This window comes from Dryobates pubescens (assembly GCF_014839835.1).
Source record: "Dryobates pubescens isolate bDryPub1 chromosome 41 unlocalized genomic scaffold, bDryPub1.pri SUPER_41_unloc_2, whole genome shotgun sequence".
NCBI classification, from domain to species: domain Eukaryota; kingdom Metazoa; phylum Chordata; class Aves; order Piciformes; family Picidae; genus Dryobates; species Dryobates pubescens.
The window spans coordinates 321,354-344,045 of NW_026530686.1; the positions used below are offsets into that span (position 1 = coordinate 321,354).

At 69.3% G+C, this 22,692-nt stretch overlaps 1 protein-coding gene across 1 annotated transcript; it reads right to left on the reverse strand.

Annotated features, from left to right (window-relative positions):
• Nucleotides 1-11,475: 11,475 nt before the first annotated feature.
• Nucleotides 11,476-22,117, reverse strand: NECTIN4 (nectin cell adhesion molecule 4). Its single transcript, XM_054179221.1, has 10 exons — nucleotides 22,017-22,117; nucleotides 21,645-21,809; nucleotides 17,938-18,294; nucleotides 17,061-17,351; nucleotides 16,371-16,485; nucleotides 15,264-15,427; nucleotides 13,055-13,202; nucleotides 12,889-12,967; nucleotides 12,410-12,529; nucleotides 11,476-12,037 (listed from the first exon to the last, which is right to left on the reverse strand). Exons 2-10 carry the CDS (start codon nucleotides 21,709-21,711, stop codon nucleotides 11,774-11,776), a joined length of 1,605 nt encoding a protein of 534 aa, XP_054035196.1. The 5' UTR covers nucleotides 21,712-21,809; nucleotides 22,017-22,117; the 3' UTR covers nucleotides 11,476-11,773.
• Between the last annotated feature and the right edge of the window lie 575 nt (nucleotides 22,118-22,692).

Here is a 22,692-nt window from a genome sequence, read left to right on the forward strand (position 1 = left end):
ATCGTGGCGCAGCACGGCCCTGCTGCCCCCCGCCCGACCCCCCCCGGGCTGCCCCACGGCCCCTGCCTGCCGCCCCCCGGGCTCCTCGGGGGCTGCCAGGGCAGTGATGCTCAACTCCAGGGATGAGGAGCAGGGGGAGGAGATGCTGCCAGGGCTGGCACAGAGCCCCTCGGAGCTGGCTGCAGGGTGGGGGAGAGCCTCAGGGATGGCCTCAGGGGCAGCCTCGGGGATGACCTCAGGGATGGCCTTGGGGATGACCTCTGGGACAGTCTCGGGGACAACCTTGGGGACAGCCTTGGGGACGACCTCAGGGGTGGCCTCGGGGATGGCCTTGGGGATAGCCTCAGGGATGACCTCTGGGACAGTCTCGGGGACAACCTTGGGGACAGCCTTGGGGACGACCTCAGGGGTGGCCTCAGGGATGGCCTTGGGGATAGCCTCAGGGATGACCTCAGGGATGACCTCTGGGACAGTCTCGGGGACAACCTTGGGGACAGCCTTGGGGACGACCTCAGGGGTGGCCTCAGGGATGACCTCGGGGATGACCTCGGGGGTGGCCTCAGGGGTGGCCTGAGGGATGACCTCGGGGGTGGCCTCAGGGATGACCTCGGGGATGACCTCGGGGGTGGCCTCGGGGGTGGCCTGAGGGATGACCTCGGGAGTGGCCTCGGGTGTGGCCTCAGGGATGACCTCGGGGGTGACCTTGGGGACAGCCTCAGGGCCAAGCTGAGGGACAGCCCCAGGGGCACACCCAGGCCCTGGGGGCTCCTCCAGTGCAGAGGCTGCAGGGACCCCCAGTGCAGGTTGGGGCTGAGCCTCTCCAGGAGCCTCTGGGCTGGCTGCATCCTCTTCACCTCCAGCTGCTGTGTCCAGAACCAGCCTCAGCCCCACCTGGCCCCCGGCTCCTCCGGCCTTGGCCCCCAGCCCAGCTCCGGCGCTGGACTCAGTTCCACTGGGGCTGGAGCTGCCATCTGCAGCCCCCTCCCCTCCTTTGCCTGGCAACCCAGAGGGGTCCCAGGGGTGCTCACCCTCGCCCACAGCATCCTCCCCCCCCCCCAGGCACGGCTTTGCGGGCCCTGCTGCCGCGGCCCCGGCCCGTGGCACGGTGGCACCATGGGCACTGGGCTGTGCCAGGGTCTGCGGTGCCACCCCCTCGCCCCGGGGCTGCTGGAGGGGCTCCGGCGATGCCGGCAGAGGGCTGAGCTCGTCCTGGGCGCTGAGGAACAGCTCTGAGTCGGTGTCCCTGGGGCAGTCCTCGGGGTCAGAGCCCCCGGGAGCCATGAAGAGCATCTCCTCCTCCATGCACTCCTCGATGGAGAGGTAGCTGCCAGGCTGCTCTGCCCACGGCTCTGCCCACGGCTCTGCTGGCTGTCATGGGCACAGGCAGCAGGGTGATGGCTGTGCCAGACAGCCCCCAGCCCCTCCTGGGGCTGCAGGGGTCAGTGCCACCCTGTCCCCTCCATCCTCACTTGGTCCTCCCATCCCTGTCCCCTTAATGCCTTCTGGGTCCCCTCCATCCCTACCCTGTCCCTTCCCTCTCCACCTGCTTTGTCCCCACCCTGTTGCCCCCATCCCCTCCATGTCCATCCCTGTCCCCTCCATGTCCATCCCTGTCCCCTCCATGTCCATCCCTGTCCCCTCCGTCCCTTCCTTCTCCACCCCCTTTGTCCCTACCATTTTAACCCCATGTCCCTCCCTGCCCCCTCCATCCCCACCCAGACTGTCAGGGCACAGCCATGGTGCCCCCTGCCTGCCCCCAGCCCCCTTCCAGGTGCCCAGGGAGTGCCGATGCCAGCTCACGTTCATGCAGCCGCTCTCCATGCCCTCCTCCATGGCCGGGCACCCCTCGCCGGGGCCGGTGCCCAGCGCCAGAGGCCATGCCAGGGGCTCCCCATCCCCAGCAGCCTCCAGCCAGGGCTCCTCGGGGCTGTCCAGGAAGGCGAAGGAGTCTCGAAGCTCCAGGGACAGCCTGGCCCCCTCCGTGTCCCCCGCGGAGGGGGACAGAGGGGGCAGAGCCTGGGGTCCCCCGGGGGCTCCGCTGTTGGCCGCCGCCGGCAGCCCCTCGGCCCCGCCGCGGGGCGCGGGGGGCTCCGGGTCCCGCGCAGGGCACCGGATGGGCGTCGGGGTGCCGGCCGGCGGCGCTCTGCCCGCGGCCGCCTGTGCCAGCGCCGGGCACGGCAGCCCCCGGGTGAGGCGAGAGAGGTTGGCGGTGATGTGGAAGGGGACGGTGACGGCGAAGGGTCCTGAGATGTGGACCCCTGCGCACCGCTCGGCGCGGCCGCCGCCGGCCCTGGCCGAGCACCCGGGGGGCACCGGCGAGGCGCGGGCGGCTCTGGGGGTGGTGGGCTCCGACTTGGTGCTGCTCTCGCCCTCCGACTCGGGGCCCCGCGGCTCCTCCTTGCCCTTGGGCGGCTCCTGCAGGCTCTCGTCCAGCTCCCGGTAGCTGCCCAGCGCCGGCGGCAGCGAGGAGCAAGTGTCGAAGCTCTCCCGGCGCTGCGGCGCCTGCTTGGCCGCCGGCCCCCGGCCCAGCCGCGGCTCCTCTGTGCCCCCCGGGCAGCGGTCAGAGCCCGCGCCGGGCACTGGCCCTGCGCCTCCCCGGCTGGCTGGCACCAGGGGACCAGGCACCGGCCCCACGACCTTCATCCCAGCACCATCTTCTCCTTCCCCCTCCTGACCTCTCCGTCCCTCTCACCTCCCCCCGTCCCCTCCATCCCTACACCATCCTCTCCAGCCCTGTCCCAGGCTATCCATCCTCATCCCATCCCCTCAGCTCCATCTTCTCCAGCCCCATCCCAATCTCTCCATTCCATCTCTTCCATCCCCTCCCCTCCATCTCCACACCATCTTCTCCATCCCCACCCCATTCTTTCCACCCCTTTCCCAACCCCTCCATCCCCCTCCCGGCCTCCCCACCCTGCCCCCCGCCCCTCTCACCGCTGCCGGGGGAGGAGCTCAGCGAGTCCATGCTCTTGGCCGGCCGCAGGCTCAGTTTGCTGCCCTTGTCCTCTGGGGAGGCGCAGAGGTGGTGGCCCCAGGCTCAGTGCCTTGGGCTCCCCACCCCTGCCCCCTGCGGCGGGGGTGACCCCCGCAGCTCCTCACCTTTCTCCTCTGCCTTCGGCAGCTTGCGCTTGGCCTCGTGGCTGGAGCGGCCCAGGTTGAAGATGGATCTCCACTTCTTGGCCTTGAGGGAACCTTTTCTCCTGTGGGGCGTGGGGCACGGCTGGGCACGGCTGGGCACGGCTGGGCACGGCTGGGCACATGCAGCGGTGCAGGAGCGGCACCCAGGCTCGCCCACACCTCCTGCCCAGGCTGGGGGGTGCCAGAGGTTGCCCCCAGGGGCGGGCAGGGGCTACCTGTGCTCGCTGAGCTCGATGATGGTGTGGTAGGGCCGGATGGGGGGGGGTCCATCGCCCTGGCTGAGCGCGGCTGGCACGTGGTAGGGCGGAGCCTGCCCCACCCCTGCCGCCCCTGTGCCCAGCAGCAGCGACCGCCGTGGGGACTCGCTGCCTGCGGAGAGCGAGATGGGCATCAGCCTGCCATCAGGGCCCGGGCATCAGGACCTGGGCATCAGGGTCCTGCCATCAGGGCCCGGGCATCAGGACCTGGGCATCAGGACCTGGGCATCAGGACCTTGGCATCAGGACCTGGGCATCAGGGTCCTGCCATCAGGGCCTGGGCATCAGGACCTGGGCATCAGGGTCCTGCCATCAGGGCCCGGGCATCAGGACCTGGGCATCAGGACCTGGGCATCAGGACCTTGGCATCAGGACCTGGGCATCAGGGTCCTGCCATCAGGGCCCGGGCATCAGGACCTGGGCATCAGGGTCCTGCCATCAGGGCCCGGGCATCAGGACCTGGGCATCAGGGTCCTGCCATCAGGGCCCGGGCATCAGGACCTGGGCATCAGGACCTGGGCATCAGGACCTTGGCATCAGGACCTGGGCATCAGGGTCCTGCCATCAGGGCCTGGGCATCAGGACCTGGGCATCAGCCTGCCATCAGGGCCCGGGCATCAGGACCTGGGCATCAGGGTCCTGCCATCAGGATCTGGGCATCAGGACCTGGTCATCAGGGTCCTGCCATCAGGGCCTGGGCATCAGGACCTGGGCATCAGGGTCCTGCCATCAGGGCCTGGGCATCAGGACCTGGGCATCAGGGTCCTGCCATCAGGGCCTGGGCATCAGGGTCCTGCCATCAGGACCTGGGCATCAGGACCTGGGCATCAGGGTCCTGCCATCAGGGCCTGGGCATCAGGACCTGGGCATCAGGACCTGGGCATCAGGGTCCTGCCATCAGGGCCTGGGCATCAGGGCCCGGGCATCAGGACCTGGGCATCAGGGTCCTGCCATCAGGGCCTGGGCATCAGGGTCCTGCCATCAGGACCTGGGCATCAGGGTCCTGCCATCAGGGCCTGGGCATCAGGGTCCTGGGCATCAGGACCTGGGCATCAGGGTCCTGGGCATCAGGGCCTGGGCATCAGGGTCCTGCCATCAGGGCCTGGGCATCAGGACCTGGGCATCAGGGTCCTGCCATCAGGGCCTGGGCATCAGGGCCCGGGCATCAGGACCTGGGCATCAGGGTCCTGCCATCAGGGCCTGGGCATCAGGGTCCTGCCATCAGGACCTGGGCATCAGGACCTGGGCATCAGGGTCCTGCCACCAGGGCCTGGGCATCAGGGTCCTGGGCATCAGGACCTGGGCATCAGGGTCCTGCCATCAGGGCCTGGGCATCAGGGTCCTGCCATCAGGACCCGGGCATCAGGGCCTGGGCATCAGGGTCCTGCCATCAGGGCCCCGCCGGGCGCCTCCTGTGCCCATGTGCCGCGCCAGCACTCACGGTGCAGAGGAGAGTCCCCGAAGAGCTGCTCCACGTGGGTGAGGATGAACTCCACCACGATGGACTGGACCCTGACCTCCATGAAGGCCGCGGTGCCGTTGAACCCTGAGGCCTCGATGTCCTTGGACCTGCGTGGGCACACAGCAGGGCTGGCAGGAGCCTCGCAGGCTGCCAGTGCCTGTGCCCAGGGGGGCAGGGAGGGCAGCAGCAGCCTGGGCTGGAGCAGCAGTGGTGCTGGCAGCAGCTGCAGGGCAGGGAGGCTGCCCCCGGGCTGGGCACTGGGGAGGCCACGGCTGCAAGCCTGGGGCCAGGGCCAGAAGGATCTTGAGGGCTGGAGCAGGGCCAGGGAAGGGCAACAGAGGTGGGGAAGAGTCTGGGGGAGAGGGCTGGGGAGGAGCAGCTGGGGGAGAGGAGGCTGAGGGAGACCTCCTGGCTCTCTGCAGCTCCTGAGAGGAGGCTGCAGCCAGGGGGGGGCTGGGCAGGGCCAGGAGCAGAGATGACCTCAGGCTGCCCCAGGGCAGCTTCAGCTTGGCCTCAAGGAGCAATTTCTGCCCCTTGAGGCTTGCCCAGGCCTGGCCCAGGCTGCCCAGGGCAGAGGTGAAGTCCCCATCCCTGGAAGGGTCTCAGAGCTGTGTGGGTGTGGTGCTGAGGGCCAGGGGTTGGCAGTGCCCTGGCAGTGCCCTGGCAGTGCTGGGTAAGAGTTGGACTCAATGGCTCTAAAGGTCTCTTCCAACCAAAACCATTCCATGATCCATGGTTCTATGGCTCCATGGTGCGAGAACTCCACGACCCCCCAGCTCCCTGCCCACCCCTCAGTGCCAGCCCTGCTGGGTGCCCGCAGCCGCCGCAGCAGGTTGGGTGCCCACCCCGCGCACGATCCCCTCACTCCATGCCTCCATCACCCACGGTCCCATGGCTCCATGGTGCCACAGCTCCATCACTCCATGGTTCCACAACCCCCCCTGGCTCCCTGCTCTCCCCGCCTGGTGCCCCCTGCCCACTGCCCCCCACCCAGCACCCCCTGCCCGCTGCCCCCTGCCCACTGCCCCCCACCCAGCACCCCCTGCCCGCTGCCCCCTGCCCACTGCCCCCTGCCCACTGCCCCCCACCCAGCACCCTCTGCCCGCTGCCCCCCACCCAGCACCCCCTGCCCGCTGCCCCCTGCCCACTGCCCCCTGCCCACTGCCCCCCACCCAGCACCCTCTGCCCGCTGCCCCCCACCCAGCACCCCCTGCCCGCTGCCCCCTGCCCGCTGCCCCCTGCCCACTGCCCCCCACCCAGCACCCCTGCCCGCTGCCCCCTGCCCACTGCCCCCTGCCCACTGCCCCCCACCCAGCACCCTCTGCCCGCTGCCCCCCACCCAGCACCCCCTGCCCACTGCCCCCTGCCCACTGCCCCCCACCCAGCACCCTCTGCCCGCTGCCCCCCACCCAGCACCCCCTGCCCGCTGCCCCCTGCCCACTGCCCCCTGCCCACTGCCCCCCACCCAGCACCCCCTGCCCGCTGCCCCCTGCCCACTGCCCCCCACCCAGCACCCCCTGCCCGCTGCCCCCTGCCCGCTGCCCCCTGCCCACTGCCCCCCACCCAGCACCCTCTGCCCGCTGCCCCCCACCCAGCACCCCCTGCCCGCTGCCCCCTGCCCACTGCCCCCTGCCCACTGCCCCCCACCCAGCACCCCCTGCCCGCTGCCCCCTGCCTGGCGCCCCCTGCCCGCTGCCCCCCACCCAGCACCCCCTGCCCACTGCCCGCTGGCCGACGCCCCCTGCCCGCTGCCCCCCACCCAGCACCCCCTGCCCGCTGCCCCCTGCCCGCTGCCCCCCACCCAGCACCCCCTGCCCGCCGCCCCCTGCCCGGCGCCCGCGGCTCACCGCAGCAGGTTGGGTGCCCAGACAATTGCCAGGTTCCTGGCATGCATGTTGGTCTGGCTGCTGTGGGCTGCCATGCGCAGGAGATGCCTCATCAGGAACTCCAGAGTCCTTCAAAGCCACCAGGGACACCTCGGTGGGCACAGCCACCCCCCGCAGGTGCCACCCTCTGCCAGCCGTGCCCCTCCCCACCCCCCACCCCTCACCTGTGGTGGGGCAGGGGCAGCTCCTTCAGCACCTCCTTGATCTTCACCAGCCTGCCCTCCTCCATCTGGATGGCCACAGCGTCCTGCCGGGGGCGGGGAGGGGGCACAGGGTGACGATGCCACCCCGGGGGGGGGTGGGCACAAGGCGTGGGAGGGGCTGGGGGCACTCACAGCGAATTTGTCGTAGAGCTGATAGGTGAGGAGGGGGTTGGGCAGCTCCCTGAAGTAGGCCTTGCAGAGGGAGCTGACGCTGTGGATGTCCTGCAGGTAAATGTCCCTCTGCAGGTCCGGGCAGCGCTCAGCATCGAACTCCTGCCTGCAACGCAGGGGCACAGCTCTGGGCACGGCCTGGGCACAGTGTGGTCCTCAGCCCTGCTGAGCTGTGCTGCCCTGGGGGGGTTATTTGGGGAGGGGGACAGGTGGGGTTTGTCCCCAGGGTGTCCCCACCCCATGCCTGGGGGGGTCTGGGGGTGCTGGTCTGGTGGCATTCAGTAGGGCTTGGGGACACCAGAGGTGGTCCCCAGGGGTGGAGGCAGGCCCGAGGGGGTGTCAATGGGGTGGGGTCAGTGGGGTCCTGCTGCTGCCTGGGCAGGGTGGAGGGGACAGGGGGACACTTGGGGACACTGGGGACATGAGGATGGAGTGGCCTGGGGCAGTGGGGGAAGAGGGATGGAGGGGAAAGGGGGACACAGGAGACAGAGGGATGAAAGGGACAGGAGGGCACCAAAGCCATCCCATCCCACCCCATCCATCCATCCCATCCCATCCCATCCCATCCCATCCTATCCCATCTCATCCCATCCCATCCCATCCCACCCCACCCCATCCATCCATCCCATCCCATCCTATCCCATCTCATCCCACCCCATCCATCCATCCATCCCATCCCATCCATCCATCCCACCCCATCCCATCCCATCCCATCCCATCCCATCCATCCATCCCATCCATCCATCCCACCCCATCCCATCTATCCCATCCCACCCCATTCCATCCCATTCCATCCCATCCATCCATCCCACCCCATCCCATCCCACCCCATCCCATCCCATCCCACCCCACCCCATCCACCCATCCATCCCATCCCATCCCATCCATCCATCCCGTCCCACCCCATCCCATCCCATCCCACCCCATCCCATCCCATCCCATCCCACCCCACCCCATCCACCCATCCATCCCATCCCATCCCATCCATCCATCCCACCCCATCCCATCCCATCCCATCCCACCCCATCCATCCCATCCCACCTCCATCCCATCTCCACCTGTCTGATCTCAGCTGGTCTCCAGTTCCATCCCACCTGCTCCTGCCTCCATCTCTATCTCCATCCCATCCCCATCTCACCTGTTCCTGTCTCCACCATTCTGAGACCTCCTTTCTCCTCCCCACCTGCTCCATCTCCATCCCAACACTTCCACCACCTCCATCCCTCCACCTCCCCCCTGTCTGCTCCACCTCCCGCTCTGCCCCGGCGCCGCTCACCGCAGCCGCTGGATGTTGGAGGCGACCCCTGAGAGCCGGTAGATGCCATCCACCACCCCGTGCCGCTCCACGAACTCCGAGCAGCTCCTCAGCACCTGGGGCACTGCGGGGGGGCACCCCCGGCTCCTCCATCACCCGGCCCCCCTCACCCCAGGCCCGGCCCGGGAGCCGCCCCGCGCCGGTCACCGTGGGGCGGCCGGTCCCCGGGTGCCCCCCGGGTGCCCCTGGCCACCGCATCCCCTCGGAGCGGCGCCGATTGCTGGGCGCCGAGATTGGAGGCGCCAGAAGCCCTCCAAAGCTCAGAGGGTGCCCCCCAGGGGGTGCCAGCTGCCACCTTTGCCCCCAGCGGCACCCACGCAACGCCTCGGTGCCCTCCCTGCTTCCTGCGGCCGCGGGGACAACCCTCGGGTGGGTGCCCCACGAGCGGGGGGTGGGCGGCCGGGAGGGTGCCCGGGGCGGTGCCGGGGGGGGGGCACTTACCCTCCTGCCCTGACCGCTGGAGATGCTCCAGGAGGTCGCAGCCGAAGACTCTCTCCCCGGTGCCGCCCTTGCGCCTCGCCGCCTTCTGCCGCGCCCTCAGCGCCATGGAGGCGACGCCAGGAGCCCCCCGGCCTGGCGCCACAGGGTCAGATCCTGCCCATGGCACCGAGCCCCCCCTTGGCACCCCCCGGCACCGTGGCGGGGCAGAGGAAGAGGTCCCGGGGCGGGGGGCGGAGGGCTGGGGGAGGAAGTTGTGTGGCTGCAGGGCCCTGACGCAGCTTCGAGGCCTCAGGAAGGCTTCAGCCTCCCCCTCGAGGCCACTTCCTGCTCCCCGGCGCCGCCAGACCGCAGGGCAGGGCAGGGTGGCAGCGCCTGCGCAGGGCGGGCACGGGGGGCACGGGGGGCACGGGGGGCACGTTGGGCACACCTGGGCACGCTCAGGGCACGCTCAGGGCATGCTCAGGGCATGCTCAGGGCACGCTCAGGGCACACTCAGGGCAGACTCAGGGCATGCTCAGGGCACACTCAGGGCACGCTCAGGGCACGGTCAGGGCACACCTGGGCATGCTCAGGGCACGCTCAGGGCACACTCAGGGCACGCTTAGGGCAGACTCAGGGCATGCTCAGGGCACACTCAGGGCACGCTCAGGGCATGCTCAGGGCATGCTCAGGGCACACTCAGGGCATGCTCAGGGCATGCTCAGGGCACACTCAGGGCACGCTCAGGGCACACTCAGGGCACGCTCAGGGCAGACTCAGGGCACGCTCAGGGCACGCTCAGGGCATGCTCAGGGCACGCTCAGGGCACGCTCAGGGCATGCTCAGGGCACGCTCAGGGCACACTCAGGGCAGACTCAGGGCACGCTCAGGGCAGACTCAGGGCACGCTCAGGGAACACTCAGGGCATGCTCAGGGCACTCTCAGGGCACACTCAGGGCACGCTCAGGGCACGCTCAGGGAACACTCAGGGCACGCTCAGGGCACACTCAGGGCACGCTCAGGGCATGCTCAGGGCACACTCAGGGCACACTCAGGGCACGCTTAGGGCAGACTCAGGGCATGCTCAGGGCACACTCAGGGCACGCTCAGGGCATGCTCAGGGCACACTCAGGGCACACTCAGGGCACGCTCAGGGCAGACTCAGGGCACGCTCAGGGCACGCTTAGGGCATGCTCAGGGCACGCTCAGGGCACACTCAGGGCACGCTTAGGGCACGCTCAGGGCACGCTCAGGGCACGCTCAGGGCATGCTCAGGGCACGCTCAGGGCACACTCAGGGCACGGTCAGGGCACGCTCAGGGCACACCTGGGCATGCTCAGGGCACGCTCAGGGCACGGTCAGGGCACACTCAGGGCATGCTTAGGGCACACTCAGGGCACGCTCAGGGCACACTCAGGGCATGCTCAGGGCACACTCAGGGCACGGTCAGGGCACGCTCAGGGCACGCTCAGGGCACACTCAGGGCATGCTCAGGGCACGCTCAGGGCACACCTGGGCACGCTCAGGGCACGCTTAGGGCATGCTCAGGGCAGACTCAGGGCACGCTCAGGGCACACTCAGGGCACACCTGGGCACACTCAGGGCACACTCAGGGCATGCTCAGGGCATGGTCAGGGCACACTCAGGGCAGACTCAGGGCACACTCATGGCACACTCATGGCACGCTCAGGGCACACCTGGGAACACTCAGGGCACGCTTAGGGCACACTCCTGAGCGCTGGGGGCTGCTGGTGCACACTCACTCCTGCACACTTGCTGGTGCAAGGCTGGGCACTGCTCTTGCACACTCCCCTGTGCTGGGGCCTGCTTGTGAATGCTGGCTTGTGCCAGCTTGGGCACTGCTCTTGCACACTTGCTGGGCCACGGCCTGGTGTGCTGGGGCACACTTGTGCACGTTCCTGCATGTGCTGGGGCCTGCTCCTGCACACTTGTGCATGCTGGCAGGAGCTTGGGCACGCTCGTGGGCATGCTGCCCACTTGCTGGTGCCAGGGCCGTGCTTGTGCACGCCCACTCCTGCACACCTGCCTGTGCCAGCCTGCACACCCTCCTGCAGAGCTGGGCTGTGCTCTTGCACACTCACTTGTGCTCACTCCTGCAGGCTGGCACGAGCTGCTGAGGCTTGCACAGGGCCCAGCACACTCCCCACGTGCCCCCAGTGCCAAGTTGTGGCTGCCCCCCCATGCACACTCATGTGCCAGCACCACCCCCACCGTTGCCCTGTGCCACCCCACTCGTGCCCCTGTGTGTGCCAGTGCCACCCCCACCGTGTCCCTCCCCCAGGCTGAGCTCGATTCAGGGTCCCAAGGTCCCGCGGGGGGGGGGGGAGGTTTATTTACAAGCAGGGTCGGGGGGGGAGGGGTCCCATCCTTTACACGTCTGTACACGGGGGTGCCACGTCCCCAGGGACCCCCTCCCCCCCCCGGGTCCCAGTGGCAGCTTAGGGGGTGACAAAAAGGGGTTGGAGGGGCTGGGGGGGGCACAAGAATCCCAAGTGCCACCAGACCGCGGTGTCCCCAGCGCCGCAGGAAGGAGCAGCCCAGAGTCCGAGGGGGGTTGGGGTGGGGGCTCCAGCCCCTGTCAGGAGGTGTCCCCACACCTGGGGGTGGTCCTGGATGCTGCTGTCACCTCCTCTCCAGCTGCCCGCCAGTGAATGTCCCCAAACCCTGTGCCCGCAGCCAGGGGACAGCTGGGGACCGGAGCTTGTCCTGGGGTCTGTCCCCAGCCCCCTGCCCGCAGCCAGGGGACAGCTGGGGACCGGAGCCCATCCCGGGGCAGGTTGCATGTCCCTGGCCCCCTGCCGGCAGCGAGGTGACGCTCGGGGACCGGAGCCTGTCCTGCAGAGCTGGGGGAGCAGCGAGGGGACCGCGGGGGTCCGCTGGGCGCCCCCCAGCCCCGCGGCTCACACCAGGTGCCCGCGGCCGTTGATGTAGATGCCGTTGGTGCTGGGCTTGGCCTGCAGCATTCCGTTCTCCTGCACGAAGTGGGTCATGGCCTGCTTGATGGGGTCCCCCCCCCCGCCCCCGCCGCCCTCCTCTTCCTCCTCCTTCGGCTCCTTGCCCGCCGGCACCGGCAGCAGCGGCGCCACCGCCGGCACCTCCGTCTGGGTCTCGATCTCCCGCACCGTGGACAGCGTGGAGTAGCTGCGGCCCTCGGGCTCCTCGCTCTGCGGGGGGGGGGCGGGGGGGTCACCACGGACCCAGAACCCCCCCACGGTGGATTGGATCCGGCCCCGGGGTCCCGCACGGGGACAGGGCTGGGGGTCGCCGCTGACCATCACCCCCCCCCCCCCCAGGATACTGCTGGCCCCCCCGTGGGGAACTGAACCCTGCCCCAGGGACACCCACGGGGATGGGGATGGGTTGAGGGGGGTCACACAGACCCATGAACACCCCCCCCGCCCCCCCGCCGTGGGACATTGGACCCCTGGAAGGGTCTTGGACCCCCAGGGGAACATTCTGGAGGATGTGAAGCCCTGGGCTGGGCGCAGGACCCTCTCTCCCCCCTCCCCCCCCCAGTGGCAGCCGTGGGCTCTCACCATGGCAGAGCAGATGCTGGTGCCCCGCAGGCTGTCCCCCCGCAGGCTGTCCCCCCGCAGGCTGTCCCCCCGCAGGCTGCCCTGGCGGCTCTCTGCCCGCAGCTGCAGCGTCTCCTCCAGCTGGCAGAGCACCGGGAGGCCTCGCACCCACGGGCACCCCTGGGCACCCCACGGCCTGGGCCCTTGGGCACCCTGCTCCCCAGCCCTTAAACCTCCATAGCCAGCACCTCAGGTACCCAACACCCATCACCCCCAACCCATCGCCCCCAAGATCCTCTTCCTTGGGTACCCCAAAATCCATCACCCAGGGGACCCAAGTCCAACTCCCTTGGGTACTCCACCACCCCTCACCCCAACCCCCACCCCCTAAGGTACCCCAAGACCTAACCCCTTGGGTCCCCCACCACCCACCATCACCCAGGGCGCCCCAAAACCTAACTGCTTGAATCGCCCGCCCCCAGCGCCCCCTAGCGCCAGACCTGTGCGCGGGCGTCGGCGCCGTGGCCGGAGTGCAGGCGGCGGATGGAGTTCTCGCGGGTCAGGGTCAGCTCCTCCTCGCTGCGGGGGGGGACACCAGGGGACCTCTCAGCACGGAGCCCTCGGGACCCCCCCCCAGCCCCCCCAGCCCCCCGGGCAGCCTCTTACTACTTCTCGGAGATGCGTTTGGTCTTGCGGCGGTGGTAGAGGGTCATGACCACCACCACCACCACCAGGACGCAGAGCAGGACGGCAGCGATGACCCCGACCACCACCACCGAGGCCGAGACCAGATCCACCTTGCGAACCTCATCCTCTGCGGGGGGCAGCGGCAGTCAGCCCCGGCGCGGGGCGGCGCCGCCCAGAGCTCAGGGCGACCAAGGGGAGAGGGCAGGAGGGGGCCACGGGGGGGCGGAGAGGTGGTGGGAGGGAGGAGGGATGGAAGATGATGATGATGATGATGATGACGGGTGGAGAAATGGAGGGGGAGGATGGGTAGAGTGGAAGGGCGGTGGGGGGATGGGCAGAGGTGAGGACAGGCAGGGATGGAGGGATGGGTGGTGAAGAAGAGGAAAGCAAAGAAGAGGAAGAGGAAGATGAGGAAGAAGCATCTGGGGAAGGCTGAGCAGAGGAGAGATGAAGAGACTGGGAGGGGACAGAGGGACAGGCAGGGGGCACAGAGATGGGCACACAGAGCTCAAGGACAGGCAGGGGGCACAGAGATGGGCACACAGCGCTCAAGGACAGGCAGGGGGCACAGAGATGGGCACACAGAGCCCAAGGACAGGCAGGGGGCACAGAGATGGGCACACAGAGCCCAAGGACAGGCAGGTGGCACAGAGATGGGCACACAGAGCCCAAGGACAGGCAGGGGGCACAGAGATGGGCACACAGAGCCCAAGGACAGGCAGGGGGCACAGAGATGGGCACACAGAGCCCAAGGACAGGCAGGGGGCACAGAGATGGGCACACAGAGCCCAAGGACAGGTGGGTGGCACAGAGATGGGCACACAGAGCCCAAGGACAGGCAGGTGGCACAGAGATGGGCACACAGAGCCCAAGGACAGGTGGGTGGCACAGAGATGGGCACACAGAGCCCAAGGACAGGTGGGTGGCACAGAGATGGGCACACAGAGCCCAAGGACAGGCAGGGGGCACAGAGATGGGCACACAGAGCCCAAGGACAGGCAGGGGGCACAGAGATGGGCACACAGAGCCCAAGGACAGGCAGGGGGCACAGAGATGGGCACACAGAGCCCAAGGACAGGTGGGTGGCACAGAGATGGGCACACAGAGCCCAAGGACAGGTGGGTGGCACAGATATGGGCACACAGAGCCCAAGGACAGGCAGGGGGCACAGAGATGGGCACACAGAGCCCAAGGACAGGCAGGGGGCACAGAGATGGGCACACAGAGCCCAAGGACAGGCAGGGGGCACAGAGATGGGCACACAGAGCCCAAGGACAGGTGGGTGGCACAGAGATGGGCACACAGAGCCCAAGGACAGGTGGGTGGCACAGAGATGGGCACACAGAGCCCAAGGACAGGCAGGGGGCACAGAGATGGGCACACAGAGTTCAAGGACAGGTGGGTGGCACAGAGATGGGCACACAGAGCCCAAGGACAGGCGGGTGGCACAGAGATGGGCACACAGAGTTCAAGGACAGGCAGGGGGCACAGAGATGGGCACACAGAGCCCAAGGACAGGCAGGGGGCACAGAGATGGGCACACAGAGTTCAAGGACAGGCAGGTGGCACAGAGATGGGCACACAGAGCCCAAGGACAGGCAGGTGGCACAGAGATGGGCACACAGAGCCCAAGGACAGGCAGGTGGCACAGAGATGGGCACACAGAGCCCAAGGACAGGTGGGTGGCACAGAGATGGGCACACAGAGCCCAAGGACAGGCAGGGGGCACAGAGATGGGCACACAGAGCTCAAGGACAGGCAGGGGGCACAGAGATGGGCACACAGAGCTCAAGGACAGGTGGGTGGCACAGAGATGGGCACACAGAGTTCAAGGACAGGCAGGTGGCACAGAGATGGGCACACAGAGCCCAAGGACAGGCAGGGGGCACAGAGATGGGCACACAGAGCCCAAGGACAGGCAGGGGGCACAGAGATGGGCACACAGAGCCCAAGGACAGGCAGGGGGCACAGAGATGGGCACACAGAGCCCAAGGACAGGTGGGTGGCACAGAGATGGGCACACAGAGCCCAAGGACAGGTGGGTGGCACAGAGATGGGCACACAGAGAAGAGCCCAGGGAGGAAGAGCACAACACAGTGCTGCCCCCCTGTACCCCCACCCCAATGCCCACCCCTCAAGGGAGCCATGGGCACCTTAGGGTGCCCTCCCCTTCCCCTCTGGCACCCACCTGGCTCCCTGCCCCTGATGCTGACGTTGGCACGCGCCTCCTTGGCAGCCACGCGGTTGGCAACGCGGCAAACGTAGGCCCCGGCGTCGGCGGCTGCCAGGGGCCGCTGGAACACCAGGGTGTCCCCCTTGGCCCTCACCCCCGCGGGCAGAGGGGCGTTCAGCCTGCGGTGGGCACCAGCGTCAGCCCCCTGGCCTGCCCGGGCACCGCTGGGTGTGGGCACAGGGCGGCACTGCCGCTGCCATCAAAGGCCCTGCCGGTTCCCACGGTGCCGCCCTGCCCCGGGCGTGCCCAGGCATGGCACCGCCTGCCGTGCTCCACGCCAGGGCCCCTGGCACGGGCAGGCCTGGGCAGGGACACGCTGGGGACGGGCAGGGCAGGGGTGGCATGGCAGGGATGGGGGGCACTGGGAAGGGATGGGTGGGGGGAAGTGGTGAGGGACAGGTGGGCATGGGGGGGATGGGGGCATGGGGGGCATTGTATGGGCAAGGGAACATGGCAGGGCCTGGGTGGCATGGAGGGAACATGGGCACAGGGGACGTGGCATGGGCAGGGGGACAGGAAAGGGAGGACACTGCGTGGGCAAGGGAACATGGCAAGGACTGGGTGGCACAGGGGGCATGTGGGCACAGGGGACATGGTATGGACAGGGTGGCATGGGCATGGGGGGCACGGCATGGGCAAGGGGAGACAGCAGGGACGTGAGGGGGCACCAGCACAGGCAGCAGCTGGGGCATGGCAAAGGCCTGGCAGGGGACACAGCATGGGCAGGGCAGGGCTGGCATGGCACAGGGGCGCTGGCACAGGCAGGGCACAGAGCTGGGGCAGGCAACCTGGGGAGGGCACACAGGAGGGACATGGAGCAGGGGACAGCAGAGCAGGGACTGGGAGGCAGGGGCTGGGCAGGGGTCAGGGCTGGGCAGGGGTCAGGGCTGGGCAGGAGGTGGGCAGGGGGTGGGCAGGGGTCAGGGCTGGGCAGGGGTCAGGGCTGGGCAGGAGGTGGGCAGGGGGTGGGCAGGGGTCAGGGCTGGGCAGGGGTCAGGGCTGGGCAGGAGGTGGGCAGGGGGTGGGCAGGGGTCAGGGCTGGGCAGGGGTCAGGGTCCTCACCGAGTCCAGTTGAAGGTGGGGGGGGGGTTGCCATCCCCCAGGCAGGTCAGGGTGGCACCCTCCATGCCCTCCTGCCACTCCGCCGTGTGCCCCAGCACCGAGGCGTCCGACAGGTCTGGGCACAGCGAGGGCACAGTGAGGGCACGGCCTGGGCACAGGCCCCGTGTGGCACTGCTGTGGCCCTCCCAGCCCCCACAGCCTCCATGCCCCTTGACGCCCCCCAGTGCCCATCGTGTCCCCCGTGCCCCTCATGCCACCATGTCCCTCGGTGCCCATCATGCCCCCCAGTCCCCCATGCCCATCTTGTCCCCAGCACCCTTCATGCCCATCGTGACCCCATGCCCACCATGTCCCCAAGCCCCTTCCCACCTCCCAACCTTCCCCATGCCCTTCACATCCTCCACATCCCCACGCCCCTGGTGCCTGCTGTGCCCTCAGTGCCCATCCCATGCCCCATGGCCCCTGGTGCCCACTGTGCCCTCATTGCCCATCCCACCCCCCATGGCCCCAGTGGCTGCTGTGCCCTCAGTGCCCATCCCATGCCCCATGGCCCCTGGTGCCCACTGTGCCCTCATTGCCCATCCCACCCCCCACGGCCCCAGTGGCTGCTGTGCCCTCAGTGCCCATCCCACCCCCGTGGCCCTGGTGCCCGCCATGCCCGCAGGTGCCCGCAGGTGCCCGGTGGCGCACAGGCGACGCTGAGCTGGTGAGTGATCCTCTTCTCGTGTGCCAGGCCGGGGTGTGCCACCACGCAGGTCAGGCTCTTGCCGTTCATGCTGCGCCCGGGCACCAGGAAGAACTCGCTGGTGACGGAGGCGGAGCGGGCATGGGCCGAGCGCCGCGTGGCGTTGGTGCCACGCACCTCTGTCTCCCAGCGCACCGAGGGCACCGGGTTGCCCTCGGCCGTGCATGAGGCTGCCAGCGTCCGGCCCTGGCCCTCCTCCAGCGGCGGCCCCGGGTTCAGGATGGGCAGTGGTGGCACTGGGGGTGGCACCGGCATTGGCACCCGTGGGTGCTGCGCCCGCTCTGGGCTTCACTGCGCCCGGCCCTGCCCGACCCCGGCCCCGTGCCCGGCGCCACTCACTGGGTACCCAGCACCAGTTACCCTGTGCCAGCTGCCCCAGCACCCTGTGCCCGCCATCCCCTTGCCCCATGCCCATCAGCCCACGCCTGCTGTCTCATGCCCACCAGGCCATGCCCATTGTCCCTTGCATGCCACCCCATGCCCACCACCCCGTGCCCACCACCTTATGCCCCTTGTCCACCGCCCCATCCTCATCGCCCCGTGGCCACTGCTCCACTGCCCTGTGCCCATCACCCTATGCCCATTGCCCCATGCCCACCATCCCATGCCCACCACCCCGTCACCTCATGCCCCATTGCCCTCTGTCCATCAACAGCGCCCACCGCCTGATGCCCATTGTCCCACAGCCCATGCCCACCGCCTCACCGCCCCCCGCCCCCGCCCCTTGCCCACCATGCGGTGCCCACTGCCCGACACCCCCTCCACATCCCCCCACGCCCGCCGCCCCGCGCCCACGCCCCGCCGCCGCGGCCGGGCACTCACCCAGCACCTTGAGGGTGAGGTGCCCCTCGAAGGTGCCCTGGGGGAAGGTGCTGAGGTGGCACTCGTAGTCGCCCTCGTCGCCCTGCACGGCGTTGCGCAGGACGATGGCGCTGTCCTCGAGCGCCGCCTCGGGCGCCCGCCGCAGCACGCGCCCGGCGTAGGGCTCCTGCACGTGCTCGCCGTGCCGCAGGTCCAGCACCGCCAGCTTGGCGCTGTGCCCGCCGGGGCCCCGCTTCAGCCAGGTCACCTGCACCACCTGCTCCTGCTCCTGCGCCCGGTAGCGGCAGGGCAGCACCACGTCCTGGCCCAGCACGGCCGTCACGCTGCGCTCCACCTCCACCACGCCCGCGCGGCTCCCTGCGGGCACCCAGCCTGGCACCGCGCTCGCCCGGCGAGCTTGGGCCACCCCTGCTCCCCCCGGCACGCCCGGCACACTCGGTCACACTCGCTCCTGCACACGGCCAGGCTGGCACCCGCGTCCGTGCCACCACACCCGGGCACACCTGGGCACACCCAGGCACACCTGGGCACATGGGACACACTCAGGCACACCTGGGCAAACTTGGGCACATGGGGCACGCTTGGACACGCCTGGGCACACCTGGGCACACTTGGGCACACCTGGGCATGCTCTGGAGTTCTTGGACACTTTGGGCATGCTTGGGCACAGCTGGCATGCTTGGGCACACTTGGGCACATTTGCACGTGACCGTGCTGGCACCCGCATACACACAAGAACATCTGGGCACACTTGGGCACACCTGGGCACACTTTGGCATATTGGGCACTCCTAGGCATGCTCTGGCATGCTTGGGCACATTGGATGTGCTTGGGCACACCTGGACACATTGGCACAGTTGGGCACATGGGCACGCTTGGGCACGCTTGGGCACATTGAGCATGCTTGGGCACACTGCTCTGCCACACATCCGTGCTGGCACCCACAACCATGCAACACATTGGGCACACTTGGGCATGCTCCAGCACACTTGGCACACTCACAGTTGCACAGAGCCATGCTGGCACTCAGGTGTGTGCAAGAACACTTGGGCACACTCCTTGGGCACGTTTGGACACATTGGGCACACTTGTGCTTGCACACTCACCCACGCTTGGGCACACTCACCCTGGCACACACTCATCAGCATCTCCATGCACTTGGGTACCCCTGGACACACTCATGCTTGGGCACAGTTGGCACACTCGGGCACACTCATGCCTGCTTGGCAACGCTCAGAACCCCTTGGGCACACCACACTCACCTGGCAATGCTGAGATACCCTTGTGCCCACTCTTGCTCACTTGGGCACACACAGACCCCTGTATGCCCACTCACACTGACTTGGGCACACTCATGCATGCTTGGCACTGCCTGGGCACACCTCTGCACACTCAGCCCCCTCTGTGCCCTCTCACTCACTTGTGCCCACTAAGCTCCCCTGTGGACACTATCACTCACTTGGGCACACCCATGCACGGTTGGCAGTGCCCAGGCACACCTGTGCCCACTCTGTTGTGCCCACTCAGTCACCCCTGTGCCCCTCCTGTCACTTGAGCACACTCACGAGTGCTTGGCACTGCCTGGGCACACTCACCCTCACTTGGGCACACCCGTGCACGGCTGGCACCGCCCGGGCACACCTGTGCCCACTCAGCTCCCTTGGCCCTGCTCATGCCCCCCCGCGCCCCCTCCCCGGCCTTGCCGCCCGCTCCGGTCGGCGTCCCGGCGCGTGCCAGCCCGGAGCTGTCGCCGGGGCGCGGCTGGGCCCCGCCCGGGCGCTGGGCGCCGCCGGTGGCAGCGGCGGAGCGGCGGTGCCGGTGCGGCCAGCCCGACCGGCCCGCGCGCATGCCAGGCGCTGCCGCAGCTTGCGGAGGGCACCGCCCCCGCCGGCCCCGGGGGGGCCTCCCCGGAGAGCCCCCAACCCCCCCCCCGCCACCCCCCGCCCGCGCTAATTACCCCCTGATGAGGTGCCCGCTGGTGCCCAGGATGTGACTCACGACCCCTCGGCCGTGCCCAGGCCAGACGCGTGCCAGAGGTGCTGAGGGGGCTTGGTGGGGTCAGGATGACAGCGGCAGGGGCACGGTGCCAGGGTGGGTGCCCGGGTGTGTGCCCGGTTAAGTACCCAGGTGGGCAGGTGGGTGCCTGGCTCAGTGCCCAGGCGGACAGGTGGGTGCCAGGCTGATCACAGAACCGACCAGGGTGGAAGAGACCTCCGAGATCGCCAGGTCCAATCGATCACCGACCCTGATCGATCAGCCAGACCTTGGCACTGAGTGCCCCATCCAGGCTTTCACCCAGGGGGGGCCCGGTTGAGTACCCAGGTGGGTGTCTGGTTCAGTGCCCAGGTGAGCCCGGATGGGTGCTCAGGTGGGTGCCTGGGTGGCCAGGTTGCTGCCTACATGGGTGCTGGAGTGAGTGCTTGGTTGAGTGGCCAGGTGGGTACCCGAGTGGGTGCCCAGGTGGGTGCCTGCATGGTCAGGTGGGTGCCCAGGTGGGTGCCCATATGGGTGCCCAGGTGGGTGCCCAGGTGGCTCCTGGGATGGGTGCCTGGTTTGGTGATCAGGTGGACGCCAGACTGGGTGCCCAGTCTGATGCCCAGGCGGCTGCCCGGGTGGGTGCCGGTGTTGGGTGCCGTCAGGCAGCCCCCGCCGCGGGGCATCCCCACCCCCGGTGCCAAGCGCGTGGGAACGGCGCCGGGAACCTGCCGAACCGGCTCCCGCCGCCCCACGCCCCGGCCCGGCTCAGCCCGCGGGGAGCGGCAGGACCGGGCTGGGCGGTTGCGAGGAGCGGGGGGGGGGGACACACACAGGGGTGGGGGTCTCTGAGAGTGACGGGGGGGGGAGGGGCACTGTGGGGGGAGAGAGGGTACACGCGGTGCCACCTTCACCCCCACGCGTGGGCACAGCCCAGGCCCCCCCTGGGCACACACAGGACCACCCCAGCTGCAGACCTGATGCCCAATGAGGGGCTGAGGGGGGTGGGGGGGTCACGGCCGGGTCGCCCCCCACCCACAGAGTCCCAAACACCCCCCCACGGGCTGAGGGTCATGGAGTGGGGACGGAGCGCCCCACGGGTGACGTCAGCCCCCCACTAAACCCCAGTTTCCACGGGGGAGGGGAAACTGAGGCACGGGGAGGGGGGAACAGGGGGACAGGGCCGGGGGGCGAGGGACACCCACGGGGGACGCTGAGGGGGACCCAGGGACAGGTGCGGGGAGCCGCAGGTGCACACGCAGGAGGGCACACGTACACGGTCGGACACGCGTGTGCACGCCCCCCCCGCCTTCACACTCGTGTGCACACACACAGAGGACACCCCACGCTCACACGCGTGTGCACAGACCCCCCCCAGTTCACATGCATGTGGACACCCCCCCCCCCCCGCACGGTCACACGCGTGTGCACACACACTGAGAGCCCCCTCCCCACTTTCTCACGTGTGTGCACCCCCCCCATGTTCACACGCGTGTGCGCAGACCTCCCCCTCCCCCCGTCCATCCCCCGGGCCCTGCCCCGCCCCCGCTCCAGGGGCTCGATCCCTCCCGGCGCTCCCAGCTGCCGTCCCGCTTCCCCTTTCGGTTCCCCCTCGTGGGTTATCAGTGGCCCCCAGCCCCATTTCCGCCCCCTCCCCCCCCTTCCACCCCCCCCACACCTCCCCCCGCGTTGTTTCCGAGCCGGCATTCCCGGTGGTCCCGGTGGAGGCTTACCGGTGGCGGTGAGGAGGAGGAGGAGGCGGAGGAAGGGCGTCCCGGGCCGCATCCCGCGGGGGGCCATGCGGGCACCTGCGGCTCACGGCGCTGCTCGGTCCCCGGTCAGCAGCATCCGGACTGGGCTGCACCGGGATGGACCGGGCGGGACCCAGCTGGATCGGGCTGCACCGGGTCGGACCGGGCGGGATCGAACCGGACCGGGCTGCACCGGGACCGACCGGGCTAAGCCTTGCCGGGCTGAACCGGGCTGTCCAGGGCCGAACCCGGTTGTCTCGGACCAAAGTGGGGCCGTACCGAGCCGGGCCGGGCTGCACCGGGACAAAGCGGGCGGATCCGAGCCGGACCGGGACGAACCGGGCTGAGCCTTACCGGGCTGAACCGGGCTGTCCCGAGCCGAAGCGGGGCCGTACCGGGCTGCCCCGGGCCGTACCGCGGCAGAGGGGCCGGTGCTGCGCCGCTTCGGAGTCGGGACGGGACCCGCGAGGGGGGGGCGGAGCCGCCGGAGGGGGGGTGGAAGTGAAGGGGGAGGTGGACCGGGAGGGGGAGGGGCCTGAGGGGGTGGGGCCGCCGGGCGGAGCCGGGCGGGGCGGACCGGTCCGGCCGGTAACGGCAGGGGCGCAGGGAGGCCTCCCGTATGGGGGGGGGCTCCGTTGAAACCCAACCCTCCCCCCCATGGAACCCTCCCCAGTCCCTCCTGGGCACCCTCAGCTCTCTCCCAGTCTGTGGCCCCGACCCCCCCAGGGCCCCTCCCCTCGCCTCCTTCCCAGTCTGTTCCCCTCCCTCAAGCATCTCAGTTCCTGCCCGAGCCCAGGGGCAGGGGGGCTGCAGGGTGGCACCAACTTACCCTCCCACCCCCAAATAAGGATTTGAGGTCCTCAAGTGCCACCTGGCACCCGCGGGGGGGCGCATGGCATTTTATTGGCACAGCAAGAATGGGGGGAAGAGACCAGGCACAGCTCAGCCCTCCAGGGACTGGCACAACTCAGTGCAGCAGTGACTGGCACAACTTGGCACAGCAGTGACAGGACACAACTTGGCACAGCTC